Source organism: Mus musculus, chromosome 2, assembly GCF_000001635.26.
Source record: "Mus musculus strain C57BL/6J chromosome 2, GRCm38.p6 C57BL/6J".
In the NCBI taxonomy this organism is placed as follows: domain Eukaryota; kingdom Metazoa; phylum Chordata; class Mammalia; order Rodentia; family Muridae; genus Mus; species Mus musculus.
In genome coordinates this window covers 109,674,162-109,690,424 of record NC_000068.7, presented here as the reverse complement: position 1 = coordinate 109,690,424, position 16,263 = coordinate 109,674,162, and the positions used below count along the sequence as shown (strand labels likewise).

Here is a 16,263-nt window from a genome sequence, read left to right as displayed (position 1 = left end):
TAAACCTGAGCAAGTAGACTTCTTCTTCCCACTTTTGAGTATTTAAAGCTTTCTGATTTGTGATTGTGGTAATACTCAAACAGTAAGAGACTAGACTTGTGACATTTACCTATTTGCCATAAAAATTTCCCCTCCCTTTCACTGAAGAACATCAGAGCCAAGATGGATCAATGGCCTGTGCATTATAGGAAGTTATGAATTCTTCTGAAATGTTTTCATTCTGATAACTTATTCAACTAGTTTTGGGGGCTTAAGATCAAATGTTTTTTTTAAAAAAGATTTTTCTTCTCTTTGTTTTTGACCAGGTGTCACTATTTAGCTCAAACTCATTTTGGACTTGGACTTGTGAGTATCTTGTACTGCAGGTGCCTGCTAGAGCAGTAGATTACTGTCCTATTAAGCATAAAGGCAAATCTTGATTAAATGAGGCATTATCTTTTTTTCTAACAGTTTGGTTTCTGACATAAAAGATTGATATTGGGAGCAAAAATTCCTTCTAAGATTTGATGCCAATGTTTTCTCTACCACTAAAAAGGAAGAAAAAAACTATGGAGAAAAGAAATGTCATTACTGCGGAGATTAAAAGTTAATTTTGAGTGAGTCTAATTCTTAGTTCCTTTGGTTTATTGCCTAATATTCTCCCAACTCAATGTTTCAAGGGGACAAAAGTGAGGCATAAATGTGACTTCCCATCTCTTCTTGTCAGGAAATACAAACTAATCCTCATTACCCAAGTGGGAACAGAGGCAGTAGGATCAGATTTGATACTGACATATTATTCTATTAATAATTTTAATTGGATGAGGTCAATCCTACTATGTCTATAAGCATTTTATGTTTAATTGTGTTTATTGAAGTTTCTTGGTTACTCCTGCCTTCACTCTTCTTTGGGGAAAAAAAAAAGGTTTGGTATCAAATGAATTGACCCCAAACACTGCTTGAAAACTAGAGAAAGTAATTAACATGGGGAAATAGTAAGTAAACAGAAAACTTCCCCGATGAGCAGAGTGACAAGGATGTTTTCAAATCCATGCTGCATGATTTCCAAGGTCTAGTTTGGCCTTGAACTGTGTCATTCACAAGCCTTTGCAATCATTAAATAAGGTCTGTTCTTGAGAAAAATACCTTAAGGGAAAAATAGTTTCCGTATTCATTGGGTAGTACTTCTCTGTAAGATTCCTATAGGCCATAAAAATAACTCCATGCTATACTTAGATGTGGCCAAATTGGCCAACACATGTTACAGGAATTCTATATCCTGACAGGCCCAGTATGGACAGATAAAAGCAAGGAAGCACAAAAGGCCTGGGCACTGAGAGTTGAAAAGGAGGACCTGAAAAACGATGATCCCATCTGGAAATACTTCTCTGCTTCAGGGAAAGTACCATAAAAATCATTATGAAATTGCTGAGGCTAACCCCCTAAATATTCAAGAATCACCTATTGGTAAGCCTTCCTCTAAGTTACCAGATCTTCCCTGAAAACATGGAAAGATTAACAATGAAAGAGCCATTGATTTACTCATTAAACTGGATATGAGCATAGTCACCAAGGGCATGGAACTGTGGACTTGGGACCTCAGAGCTAGACTTACTAACCATGGTGTGTCTTGGTTGTACTGGGAGTAGAGCCATGGAAAGCATGAACTAACTTAAAGTACTGGGTTTCAGGACATTGAGTCAGATATCAAGAGTAAGTCACCTTAATTTTGAAATACAACCATGTTTTAATGTGTGATAGTCGAAGCTAGATTTTTCCTGTTGTCAAACTTTACATTTTTTTCCCCATGGACAAATGAAGAAAGAAAAGCATGAAGTAATTGTGGTGCTTCTCAAAGTCATATTAGGAAGTGCACCAAGAATCTGGGCTATTTTCCCTGGGATTTTGATATGTGTGCCTTTGAAAAATGAACTGTGTGATGAAAGACCTGGGTAGGTTATGCAGCTCTCTTGACCTGGTCCTGCCTAGGCATATGACAAAAGGGGAGGGAGAGGCCTCCACAGCACATGCAAGCAGCTCTGTCTAGCACATATCATCATCTGGAATCATCCAAAAATCATCACCCCATCAATTTCAGTTTCCCTTTACTTCACAATTAAATTCATTCAACTGGCTATAACTTGCTGGACATCAGCATGTGCCAGCCATTCTATCTGCTATGGCACAGATAAACAAAACACATCTCCAAGCTTTAGGAGTTTATAGTCTTGGCGATGAGTTATAGTGTAGTTCAAGAGCCATTACTTATTTGCCAAAGGAGAGAACTTATATTGTTTTGTTTTGCCTTAGGTTTGTTTTACTATATAGGCTGATAACCATCTGTCTGCCCCGTGTAGTAATGGTGAGAAGAAACTTCCCTCTGAGGCTTCAGGGATAAATAAGAGTTAGGGCGGGCACCCCACAGTTAACTATTGCCCTGGTTCTTGTTATTCATGCTTAACTGTGTTTTCATAAGGCAAGCAAATAAGAGTAGAGAGAGGTTGAGAAGATACGGGGCAAGTGATCTTTATCAGCGGCATCTTATTTTGACATATGAGTAGGTAAACTCTTTTATTCTGTTTATGTGTATGTATGTGTATCTGCATGAGCTTATGTACAAGCCATGTGTGCAGGTATCTCTGGAACTGGAGTTTTAGGTAGTCATGAACTGCTTGGTATGGGTGCTAGGAACCAAACCTAAGTCATCTGCAAGATCAGTATGTGCTCCTAACTGCAGAGCCATCACTCCAGCTCCTAGGTAGAGTTTTTTGTTGTTGTGAAAAATAGATCTGGAAATGGTGTGTGTATATGTATATCTGTGTTGTGTGTACCTGAGCATGTGCAAGCACACATGTTTGTGTGTTTTGAAGGTATAAACACACACACACACACACACACACACATATATATGAATGTGGAGGTGGGTGTTGTTACTCAGGAATCTATCCTGTTGAAAGTGCCAAATACCTTGGTTGTTTAGACAAAGGGTCTCTCATTGGCCTGGAGGTCACTGTCTAGCTAGGCTGCCTAGACAGCAAATACCAGGGATCTGGTTGTCTGAACCTCTAGTAGCTACCACATGTGGTATTTTAAGTGAGTTTTAGAGGTCAAAGTCAGGCCTTCTTACTTTGGGGCAAATTCTTTACAGACTGAGCCCCTAGGAGGGCTGTTATGGGGTTATCCTGTCTTCCTACATAGCAGATTAAACCTCCTTTGCAGGACTTCTAGAATCTAGCATTGCTAGCTCTTGGAAGTTCCTTCTTGGAGCATGTTTTCATTGTTACAATTAGTATCTTGTTTCATTTCATCCAGCCTTACTGAAGATGAAGGACAGCTGCTTATTAACTTTCTGATGTTGCTAAATTGCCTCTCAGACCGTTTTCATAGCATATCGAACCTCATAACCTTCTTCATAAACTCCAACTTCCAATCCATTCATCACTTCTATTGCTCTACTCTGGACTTCCTCCAAAGTCTCCATATTCTTCTGAAAACGTGAAGTCCTACACTCAACATGTGTGGGAAATTAGCCAGGACTTAGAAAACACTGGAATTGTGAGTTATCTGAACACAGCTGTTGGGGAAAACTAAGGGAGAAGAAGATTCAATCAGATTGACAAATCATCCCCTGGAAGTTGGAGACAGGAGAGGTTGTTTTTATAAAAGAACAAGCTTTTGAATCAAAGCTGAATCTTTGTCCTTAGCATAAACGTGCTGCATTTTTTTAAAAGAAACAGATCCTGAACAAGGTATTCATTCCCTGACCCCAAATCCAATGACAAACAATACTGTCTAAGACTAAATGATGTTCACTACACTACTTGATATCTCAAGCTGTGGACTTTTAACTAAACTGGAATACTATTTTCAGATCCTCAGGGGTGACTACTTTTGTACAAGCTCTAAGAAGAATAAGGTTTATGAAATACTACACTACTTTTGAGGCTTTTACTTCCTGAAAACCATTGTAGGTTTTGGATTTCTGTCTTGTTAATACCTAAAACCTAATTAGAATAAAGTTAATAAAACAAGTCCAATCACATAAAACCCACACTAACCAGCCTGATACCTAGAGATCAAACTTTCCTGGATGTTTCATCCATCAGGTATACTTCATCAGGTAGTTCATGACTTCACAGTCCGTACCGCATGTACAATAAATTCAGCATCCTTCCTTACTCAAATCAGGGTAGAAGTGGAATAAGGTCTTTCCATAGACACCAGTAGCTTTAGTTCCTCATGTGACTTTAGCATCTCTGAAAAGACCACTTGTGCTAAGATTTATCTACATGCCTTCAATCAATTATTTAAAATCACATCGTCTCTGTAAGCTGCTTTCTAGGAGAAGGGTGGATGAAATTTATCAAGAATACATCCAAGTAGATGGATGACTTCTTGTCTTCTGCTGTCTTCCTACTCAGCTACCCTTCTAGAGCTGGTGTTTTCCCTTCTGAGGTGCTGCAGAGACACAGAGGACCCAGATACCATTCCTGGCATGCTCCCAAATGAAATGTATTTCCAGAGAGGTTTCAAGTTTGGAGTGGAGCCCTTAGAGGAAGAACACTGAATTGCACAAGGAAAGCCAATAAACATCTTAGTCCCTAGCAGGAACTATGAGGCTGCAATTACGTTTCAGGCTGTGCTGGTCCATTTTCTTCTTCTCCATATCTGTAAACAATATGTTAGATTTTGGAGGTTTGTCATAGACTGTGTGTTTTGGAGAGAGTGTTCTCCATCAGAGCATCTGTAGTACCACAGCCAGTAACAGTTAGGAAAGGCAAACTTATGAAATGGCTTCTAAACACAGTAAATCCCAATCTAAACAATTTATAACGTTTCTTACTCAATAACTCTTAGAAGTCAGCTCATGCGGAACTGTTCTAAACAAGTTAAGAAAGAAGTAAGAAATCCTCCATTGGGCAATAAACCGAAGTGAGTACAAGAGTGTGCAGGTAACGAGCCTCAGAATTCAGTGGGGTTAGATATTTATTTCTGGAAAATTCTGTACGGATAGTGTCTGAGACATGACAACAATTATAACAACTAAAATTGTATAAGAATTTTCAGGTGAGATTAATAATTACAAGAAAACTTTGGCATTAGAAAGACACAGGTTAAAGCCCAGCTTTGCCACAGTGGCTGAGCCAATTTAGCACAATTGTCTGTCTAAAGGATTAATCAGGTTCCTTATGTTAAGCTATGAACACTGACAGGCTTTGCCTAGAGAGATTGTCATGGAAAGGATTCATTGAGGTGCAGTAATTTGGAATGCTCACTGTATTAAATGAGACAAAATCAGGTTTCACTATTCTTTCATTTGATCCTAACACGCTGGTTAAGTGTTGCCATGCTCCGTTCTATGATTGTGAAAATGAGACTCTAAAATGAGAAGTAACCACTTGAAAGCCATTGGCTGATCAGCAAATCAAAAAAAAAATCATCCTAAATTAGTGTTTGTGGCCACTGATTTTGAGGCTCTCACCTATTTCGAAGAGATGTAGTGAGAACTTCTTAGGAGAATACATGTGCAAACCATCTGTAAATGAAATGAAGGCGTGTGTAACACTCATTACACAGGAATACTTGGCTTCCCTTCCTCCCACTGTCCTTCCTGCCTCCAGAAACAGTGGGATTACAGACCTGTGCCATCAGGCTAGGCTTAGAACCAGGGTTTTAAAATGAGCTTGTAAGTCAAAAAACTTTAGGTCTGAAGTTCAACTTTTCCACTTAAAATTTACTGTGTTTGTTTGGGCAAATTACTTAAACTCCCCAAGCTCTAGTTTCCTTGTTTATATAATTAGAATATAATCTGTCTCCAAGAGTTACTTTGAGGGTTAAATAATATATATCAAAGGCAAAGCAAAGAGCTTAGTACATGGTCAATGTAAGACAGATGTTCCCTCACCTCACAATTTCTGTCAATGTTCCTACAGTGTAACAATGACAATATCTAAGAGTTTTCAGACAGTTGAGTTTGTTAAAGATTGTTAGCTTTCTGAGGGTAATATTACCTAAGTTAATAGCCCGAGCTTAAAATTCCAAGATCTGCTTTGCAGGGGTGGCCATGTTGCAGATCAAACCCCAAGACTTGATGCATGCTAATCAAGCACTCTACCACTAAGCTATACCCTACCCATGCCCCTGGAACTTCCTATCCTTTTCACAGGAGGACTAGATTTCTAGAGCCATGGAATTGTGCTGCTGCTGATACTAAAATTATGCATTAGGGTCATATGGAGCTCAATTGAAGCACATATTCCACACCATGGCTATCTTGTCAATTGGCCTTTTACACACTGTGTAGCTTTTCTAATGGTAAAACTGATTTAATTTTTTTCTGCCAATGCCAATTTCCTTTGCCAGAAAGGAAAACCAAATGGCTAATGTTGACATTGGCTAAATTCACATTTCTGAATCAATGCTATGTTAATAATTTCCTCCCACATGTTCTGTTGTCAAATGTGTAGTGGATCTTACCCAGTAGTATTTGCAGACTTTATTACAAGCAGAAGCTAGACATTTTTGTATTGTATGCCAATGGTTAGTTATTTCAAAATTATAGCAATCATTTTGCTGCTAGATTATCCAATATATAAAAGTGCATATATTTTTATATCACAATATATTACATTTTATATTATTATAGCTATATGTAATGCAATTGTTTTCCTTTGTAACCATAAACTTTTTATTATCTTCATTTAGAAGTAGTATTCTGAAACGAGTTTACAAAATGGTTCATCAGACTGCCAAGAGTCTATGCCACAAAAATGGCTACAAATCCCATGTTAGTTCAACATGTCATAAAGAATAAGAGCTTAATTCTTTAATATTGATTATGGAAGTCATTGGAGAGGAAGAGGTTCTCAGAGGAGGATGAAAGTGAGAGTCAAGGAAATCATGGTTTTCTACTAAAGTAATTAGAACTATCGAGCATGGAAGGCAGAGATCATGGCCAGGGAGAAATGGCCTGGAGAAACACCCACAGAGAGCTCCTGTACAATCCCGATTCTTTTCTGCTTCCCTGATTATTTCTATATTGCTATACATTTCCTCTCTCTTTTGCATTCATCTCTCCAGCCATGCTTTACCCTATTGGCTTCCTGCTTAGGTGAACACTCATGAGAACACTTAATTGGGATATTTCAGTTTACAGAGCTCTTAATACTTAGAGACTGTACATATTCAATATATTTCTGTGAACCTGAAGAGATCTCTGTCTTAACTTCCCTTGGCACTGATATAGTCTCTGATGGGGTTTCTAGGTATCACAGCACTTGATACATAGTCTGGCACTAAGATCCCAATGTTTTTCTTCTGCTGTTGGGCTCTGCTTCCTAGTTTGGAAAGGGTATATGCATTCACTCAGAGGTTAAAAATATTGGAAAGGTCATTTCTATTTTCCATAGTAATCCAGAGAAATGGCCTTTTCAGTTTAAAAGATCTCATATAAGACACATTTTTCTACCAGCTTCAGGTTGAACTGTTAAATTTGGAATTACAAATTGCTAAATGGCTTGCTTGAAGAAAATTTCCCTAAGGTTTATTCTTTTTTTAAAAAGTTTATACTTTGAAATGTATTTTGCCATTTGCCTAAAATAGAATTCAAGAGTGATGTCTGTCATCCTTAGTGCATCAGAAGTTATTTTAAATATGGCATCTTTATAAAAGTCAATAGCTGCCTCATCAAAGGGCAATCATGTCCAGTGTGGGTGGCTGTGCCAATTGTTTTTGAACTACTGCAGCAATCCAGCCAATCGCAGGGAATGGCTTGCAGTCTCTCGACACCCACATTTCTTCTTAATTATCTCCACGAGGCTGAGTTAGCTAAGGACAGATCTATAGCATTTCCTGGATGTCCAAATGCCCACACACCTTCTGCAGGCTTTGAGTTACCAGTTCTCTTTCATGTTTCTCCTGGCTAGACCATCTAATTATCTATTAGCATGTACATATAATGCATTATTTATAAGAACAAGACACTTTCAGGATGCAATATCTTTAATTTTAAAAAGAAATGACATAAAACATAGAACATGTATGTCACAAAGAAAAGTGCCCTCAAATTTGACAGTGGGAATTCTACCACATCCTTCCTTTAAAATAAATCTAAACAAATATAAGGTCATTCATTGTTCAATTTAAACTATCATAATCATCATTTTTGAGAAAAAATGGTAAATTCCACATCCAGAGACCTCCTATGTAGGTCCCAAATCTGTTGTCTTTAAGTTTTATTTAAATGTATTTAGAAAGTAAAAAATTAGTGATTTAAAATTCTAAATCATCAAAGGTTAGGATAAGTTAAACTGGATTTCTTGTGAAGAAAGGGGAAATAGTTACAGTGCACACAATTCTCCTATAGTGCTCGGTCATGACCCATGGGTCTCACGCATACCACCAAATGCTCTACCTTTCAACTATCCCTGCTATCTTTCTACTATTTGTTTTGAGACAGAGAACCATTAAATTGCACAAACTGAGTTTAAATTCATTCTGCAGGCTAGGCAGGCCTTGAGCTTGTGATCCTCATACCTCATCCACCTCCAGGTTGTATATTGTACACTAGTCAACCATGACACTGAAATAGACTTTAGAACTTATCCTGAGAACATTGTTTCTGTACTATGTGCATGGAAACAGAAACTGAGTTGACGTTTCAGTTATTGATAATGAGTTGAGGATAAAGCTTGAACTATGTCTTTGAACCCAAGTCACTGTGTTTTCTTGAAGAAAGTACAAATCCAGATGTCTTTAAGGGGTCAGATTTTGTCACCAGCCTATAGGTTCTGGCAAGATAAGGATCATTCAGTCTTGCTCATGGCTGAATCTTCAAATTCTGACATAGTTTGGGACTCATAATTGATTAATATTTAATACATATGGAATAAAATTATGACTGTTAATTTTCTGCAGAAATATGCTGGGAGCAAATGCCATCATAGCTCACTTAAGATAGGCAAACACTATCTACCAAGGTAAACAAGTATCCAGGAATCCAAAACCAGGATGAAATTCCAGAGGGTTGAAAGAGAGCAAGCCAGCATGAACTCATGCATCGGATATGGGCTGGACTAAGTGACCTCTGACAAATGTCTGGCCATTAGATTCTCTGACTCATGAGTAAAAGTAATGTACTTCTTGGCTTTGACCTATCTTCTGTGTTTGTTTTTCAGGGGAATTAGTGACTGTGACTTAGCTAGTGTGTCAGCCACAGGAAGATTCCTGTTTTCTTTGAGCCTCCAACTTTGAGAGAGGGAAAGAAGAATTTAGGAAGGCAAGGTCATGGGCTGATTAAAACTTTCCATTAGTTCTGCCAAATTTGGGGAGTATTTGTAGATCCCTTTTTTAAAAAATTAGATAAATCAAAATAGGAGAAAATGATGCCTAAAATACCCTCAGAGGCCTTAGATAGGTCTGAGGGGCATGGTGGGCACTGAACAAGCACAGTCCTTGAAACTGGAAGAGACAGACTCCGAGCCTTCAGACCGTCCACTGTGGTATGTCTCTGCAGCTTGGCACCGAAATTCCCTGTGTAAGAGGCCATGGTGATCCCCACCCAACATAGCCCATCTGGAAATCAAATGAAGAAACCTGTAATGAGTTGTCAAAATTCTCCATGAAGTGTTCTTACTAGAAAATACAAATAAACTGTGCGCTTGATTATAGAGAACTCCTTACAGGATTCTTTTTACAGTGTTGGAATGGAAGAGAAAAGAGAGGGAGGAAAGATGGGGGTGGGGGGAGTCAGGATTGGCAAAAAACCAAACCAAACCCAAACCAACAAAACCCCCAAAAACCTTACCAACGAGAATGGAGGCAGGATAATTCAGTATTTTGACCCAAGTGTCAAGTTGGGGCAGGGGCGTCACTGCTTATAGAACATGTCTCCTTTTTCTAGAGATACTTGTGAAAGGAACAGCTCTACATTCCCAACTAAAAGATGTAAGGCTTTATGGTCTTGATATTATGCTCAGTCTGAAGTCAGAAGGGGAGAGAACATTTTATTGTTTAAAAATTTAATCTTCTCCACTTAAGGCAACCCCCTCCACTTTCAGAGCACTCAGTAAGTGGTAAACGTTCACTGAATGCTAATGTTTATTTTATTATTAACTACTACACAGTGTTCTTTATAGGGATTACAGTATGTAATTTTAAGAGATTTGCTGCTTGTTAAACTCCCACTAGAAACACACACACACACACACACACACACACAATGCACTGACAGATCAGCAAAGAAAGACACTAGCAAAAGAAAGATAATTTGAGATACTTCTGAGGTAGCAGTTGTAAAATTAAAATAGGCAACTCATTAAATTATCCATAGAGTGAAAAGAAAGCTACAAAAATAGATATTTTTCTGGCAAGTCAGTGCTGTTCAGAACAAATATAGTTTTCAGTCAGCAGAGTTTTTATATCAGATGATATCAGTTCATATTTGTTAGGATCACTTGCATGGTTGGACTAGTTTGCTCTAATTAAAAGCAAAAAATTACGTAGAAGAATTTATTTAGGAAGAAAAATCAACACTTCAATAAGACATCATTTTAACTTACAGACTGTAAACAATACAACCAAATGAATGCTATCTGAGCAATTTGGAACATGGTCCCCAAGATCACAGAACTTTTTAAAAACTAAATAAATAAAACTCCTTTTGTAAGTCATATTTTAGTTTCAACTGCCTCAATTCAATTTTCTGACTTTCAGTGGCTGCTTATCTGTTTTGTGGTCACCCAGGCTCTTGTCTCTTTCTCCCTTTGCTGGTGTTGATACATTGTTTCTTATTAAAGTTTCCCCTAGAGGACAGGCCAGGAAAAGGAAAGACCTAAATTCACCAGCTTTTTCTTATTAAGAATTTAAAGACTTGGTAGGGGAAGTGCAAATGAAAGCAGCGGCTTACACAGGTTGATCCCACTTCTTTTCAAAGCTTCTCTCCAATTTACACTGATAGATAACTGACAATATTTAGCAAGCCAATTAATCGCTTGCTTAAAAAAAAACACAACAACCTTCATTTCCTGCCTTGACTGTACAGATGAGATGATCTTTTTAATTAGCAAGGACTCTGGTTCAATCAAGTACAAATGCTGCATGTAAAAAGGATGGTATACTGATGAGGCCCATTTCTGGAGTGGCAGTTTGCAGAGCCTATTCAGATGTTCTTCTCTGTCCTCCAAAAATTGCTGTGTTGTGGGTCTTAATGTCAAGGATACTGGGAAAGATTCTGGCAAGATGCACATCATATTTTCATCTAATTCAGAACTTATATATTTCACTGAGGGAGATAGACCAAGGTAAAAATCTCACCTACAGTGTTAATATGCAAGACCAGGGGCTACAAAAGTAGGCTAGATTACTATTAAGATTATAAGGTTAAATGTCTCTCTCTCTCCCTCTCTTCCTCCCTTTCCATCTCCTATCATCTTTAATCTTCTGATTCCAAAAAGGGCAGTTGAAATACCTTTGCTTTTGCGTTAAAGAGATCTATGTTAATACATAAAAATAGTGAATATCAGGGGCACCATTCTTAAAGTGACAGTGGAAACCATCTTTCCTTACAAGTCAAGGATGCTTGGGTGTAAGAGGATGACGTGACACTTTTGAGGCTTATTTAAATTGTTAAAAAAAATGGAGGTTAAATAATTAGGCTGGTAAGTATTTTTTCTCCTTGTCGCCCAGACATGATACCTATAATTTCCTCTGTTCAACTGTCAGACAAATTGGCAAGTGGACTAAAAACAATATTCCCTTAACGAAGCGTTCGTCTAAAGCCCTAGCAACTGTATTAGGCAGCCCCAAGTATTCACGAGCAAGGCATGGCGCGGGAGGGAAACTCTGCAATTTAGAATGACAGATGATTATTTTTTTCTCTATCCATTAAGCTTTCTCAAAATGTCATAATATTTACACCTATTCCTTGGTGAATTAGATCCAAAGACAGGCAGACAGAAAGAAAGAAGGAAGGAAAAAAAAATCCCTCCAACTGGTTGCCGCTGGGTTGGGGAAAAGCAGGCGTTGCACCTTTAAATTTTGTCCCTTGGTTCTCTGTCCCCGGCCCCCCTTCTCAGGATTTTGCAATAAATCTCCCAGTTCTGCGTTCAGCCCTGCAGATCCGTATTTAAAACAGCACCATCTGGGAAGGGTGGGTGGCGATGGTGATGCGGGCGCCTTGGAGTTCCTTTGCAGCACGCTTGGAATTGCATCAGACTGATCCGAAATCCCCCCGCCCCCAAGCCCTGCCCCTCCCGCCACGCTTCCCTCCCGGCCCCTCCCCTCCGCTCCTTTCGCGTAGATCTGACTGAGAAAACGCCTGGATCCCGGAACTGTCTGTGCCCCATTCGCTGCAGGCTTGATCCGTAAACCCTGCCCTACGCTCCCTTTGTGTGGCGAACAGCCTATGGGCAGTCATCTGATCCAACTGCCTGTTTTTCATTCTTTCTCCACCCCCCTCACCCCCCCAAATTTCCACAATATCCTAGCATCGTCTATGAATTCATCATTTCCACCTGCGCAGAGTTGGGATGCTTTCGTTCATTAAAATAATCTTGAGTCTTGAGTTTTGGAAATCTTTCCTTTTCCCCCCAATAACGCCCCTCACCCGCATCCCAAGCCTTATCCGGGGAGGGGTCCCAAGGCACCAAGCCTTACTCCGAAAGCTGCGGCAGGGCAAAGCTCCTGGCCTGAACAAAGGGCGGTGGAAGCGGTGGGAATGGGGGGTTGTAAGAGTGTGGAGAGGTCTTCCCCGCCCCCCGCCCGGGGGCACGCAAGTCCCTGAACTCCCGGAAGAGAGGCTGGAGGACAGCGCAGTGGCACGCTCCGGGCGCACCGAGTCCCCTGGGGGCGCAGGCGGGGGCAGGGGAGTTGGAGGAAAAGACTGGGCGGCTCCCAGCCGGAGTCTAGCTTATCTCCAATCCCTCCATCTTCACTCCCTGCTAGGCTACCAGGCCACCCAGGTAGTGGCGGCAGCTCGGCGGGGAGCCCGGGCCCTCCACCCGCGTCAGTGGACACAACCTCGCTTGGCTGGGCGGTCTGCGCGCCCCGCTGATTGGTGGCTCGGTCCTGCCGCCGCACGGAGCTAGGAGTGTTCTTCTCCACCTCCACAAACCACCCAGGCCCCCTCCCCGGGCCGTTCCCGGGCTCTTCGATCTAGAAAGGACCTTCCACTCCGGAGCGGAGCACCCCCCTCCTCCCTGAGTTACCCCGCCTGACTCGGACCTGGGCTCAATGAAGCATCCGGCCCGGCAGGGAGTGGAGCGCAGTCTCAGCGGCCCCCCTTCCCTTGAGAAGCAGGAGCCCTCCAAGCCAGCACCCGGAACTCTCGGGGAGGGATGATAGAAAGGGGTAAAAAAAAAAAATCACCCAAACATAAAGAACTATCCATCGAGGATCGTGAGGGCGATGGAGAGGTAGAGAGAAAATGAGGGAGGGATGGAAGCAGGAGGAGGGGGCGGGGTGGAAAAGGGGGGCGGGAAGGAGGTAGGGAGGGGGGAAAGAGAGGGAGGCAGGGATACCGAGAGAATGAATCCTCCTCACTAGAGGAGCTGAAATTACCTTGATTCATTTTTGTGGGTATTTAGCTAACCTCCGTCCCTCTCCCAGCTTCCACCTCCTCTTTCCCCACTGCACATTCCCTCCATCCTCTTGTTCTAAATGGTACAAAGTCAAATCTTAGGAAATCGAATGTTGTGTAAAAAGCTTCATAATTAGTAATGAATCTACTGTACACGCACACACACCACACACAAGCAAAAAGAACGGAAAAGAGGGAGGGAAAGGGGGAATGAGAGAAATCTTACATTTGAATCAGATATTTGCAGTTCCAAGTTAACTAAACTCATTATATCCGCAGGAAGATTGAGCTTCCTCCACCTCGATTTGCCCCAGGTTCTCACCTAGGTCAATTTAAACTAGCCAAATACCAAGAAACAACCATTTCTCATGCTCTCTCTCCACTTCCTCCTCTCCACTACGCGTCCTTTCCGGAAGATCGAGTATCAAAATAGCTCAAGAATTGGGGATGCAGGGTCCCCGCCCCGGTGCTTACCTTCTTTGCGGCTTACACCACCCCGGTGGCTAGATCCTGGTGATAAACACTTGCATTTCCCAAAGTTAACCCAGTATACCAACCCGGAGCTTGCCAAGAGTCTATTCCAGCCTACACCGCTAGGAAGCCAACTTCAGCGAGCTCAATGAGGGGACCAAACTGGGGCTCGCTCTCCAAACGCTCCGCTCCAAAATCTGACTCTCTCTCCAGCCCCGATCTCGGTGTGAGCCGAACCTCGGAAAAGACGCTTTTTAAGGGCGACACCGGGTTGGCTTGACAGCGAGGAAAAGAATACCTGGATGAAGTACTACCACCTCGGACAAATCCGCTGGCTCTGTCCAAGGTGCTGAATGGACTCTGCTCTCCGGGATCACACACCCGGCGCAGGAGGAGGAAAAGGTTAAAAAAATATTCTCTAATTAAGTGGTACTTGATATTGCTCTAGACGGTTTCTTCCACTTCCTTACGTTTTGTCACGTGTGGATGGCTTTGCCAAAGCCATCCTGTTAATAGTTGATCACATGTTGATGAGACCCTTTCCACGTATGCGAGCATTACCCATTTCATTATAGATAGACACTTCTGACTTATTCCTCTCGCCCCCAACTCCACCACTATCCTCACCTAAACTCTTAGTCTCTAACCCACTCTTACCCTCTCCACCCCAGCCCCAAACTAATAACATTATTGTTTTTAGATTGAAATTAACCCCCTTGCGGATGTCAATTATATGCCCACATATAAATCATACAATATGCTCACACACCATACAGTAAAGCAAAGGATGGAATACAAGACGGTTGTCAGACAAGCATCAGCTTTGAACAGCCAGTATAACAACCCCCTCCAGTTCCAAGTTTGTTCCACGCAGTTCCCCACTGCTGTGTTAAATCTCAAATGATTCCAATTAAACTTGCAGTGGGTAAACCCGATTCCCCTGGCCTGAATAGCTGCTGTTCTTTGGCGTGTGAAGTGCTAGGAAGAGCCATGATATGCCTGTTGTTAGGCAACATGTCAAGATTTTTCAATTATAATGCACGGTTTATTGCTACTCACCATTGTGGCTTTGCTGTCCTGGAGACTCAGTGTCTTAAAATCTTGTCTCCCCAACAGATGCAGGAAGGTAATGTGTCTTGTTTGAAGTCATCATGTGAGAAGTTCGGCTTTGCTCAGTGGATCGCCCACCACTTGGTGTGACTTATGAATCTAATAACCCTTCGCAATATCCGCAAAGCTTCAACTCTCATCCACCTTGGCGACTACAGAAGACAAAGCAACTGGCATCGATGTTGAAAAACCTATAGATTTACGCAAACGCCCTCATTCTGAGAGACACGTTTCCCTTTGAGTTCTTACGTGATTCTAATGAATGAGCGAGGTTACCAATGACTGTCCAATTGCCCTGCTATATAGCGGGCGTTTCCTGAAGCAGCTTTCTCAACGCCTGTCACTGAGCCCTAGCACAAAAAGTTCCCAGAGAAAGTGAGGGAGTTTCAGAGTACCCCCATAAAAATAATCCAATTTGCACGCCGATCCTTTGCCCACTGCTCAGGTCACACCTGGGGCTCTGGCAAAGATGAGCTCGGCTCAGGAGATTTCCCTGTCGCCAGGTAAGAAACCCTTCGCCTTGTCAAGCTAGGGCGGGAAGACCGCTGGGGAACTTGTTGCTTTTCTGCACCAGCCGGCTACTGCTTTAATAAGAATACCAGAAAAGCGCAGCGGGGAGGGGGCGAGGGGAGGGGGCCAGGGCAGCCTCTCTGAGCCAGTTACGTGACCAACTCACTGTGACTCCCTTGGTAAAAAGGAAACTTCTTAGAAAAGTTCGTGCCCCTCCCCCACCATGACTAAGGGTCTCCAGCGGACGTGGTCGTGAGTGATGATCAAATGGGAGGGGGGGGGGGGGCTGGGTGATGGAGCGGGAGTGACTTGTTCTAGGGAACAACTGCGTGAATCGAAGAGCGCATCAGCCCCACAACTTTCCCTTTTCCTCTTAGGGACTGATGACTAGGCGAGAGGCACCCGGGCGAGCCACTAGTTGCCCACAGGAACCTGTGCAAGCCAAGCTCTCAAGCGGCTTGAGTTGAATGAAGTTATGACTGCGTTTGCTCTAATGGCTTATGGCTTCTCAAATGAGAGTTAACAGCCTCTGTGCGCGGCTAGGTCCGCCCTGGAGCTCTGAGCGAAAAGGTGTAGGCTAGGAGGGGAAGATCGGCGCTAGTCTCCCAGCTCCGCGT

General features: G+C 41.9%; 1 protein-coding gene across 5 annotated transcripts in view; it reads right to left on the bottom strand.

Annotated features, from left to right (window-relative positions):
* Positions 1 to 15,725, bottom strand: part of Bdnf (brain derived neurotrophic factor) — a 52,344-nt gene extending 36,619 nt beyond the window's left edge. The window contains exon 1 of one of the 5 annotated variants that reach the window (NM_007540.4): positions 15,086 to 15,725. In NM_007540.4, coding sequence (NP_031566.4) covers positions 15,086 to 15,088 — 3 coding nt within the window. In that variant the 5' untranslated portion in view covers positions 15,089 to 15,725. Of the gene's footprint in view, positions 1 to 13,200; positions 13,394 to 14,029; positions 14,529 to 15,085 lie in introns of those variants that run through there. The other 4 variants (NM_001048139.1, NM_001285416.1, NM_001285418.1 and 1 more) reach the window with 4 other exon arrangements.
* Positions 15,726 to 16,263: the final 538 nt, after the last annotated feature.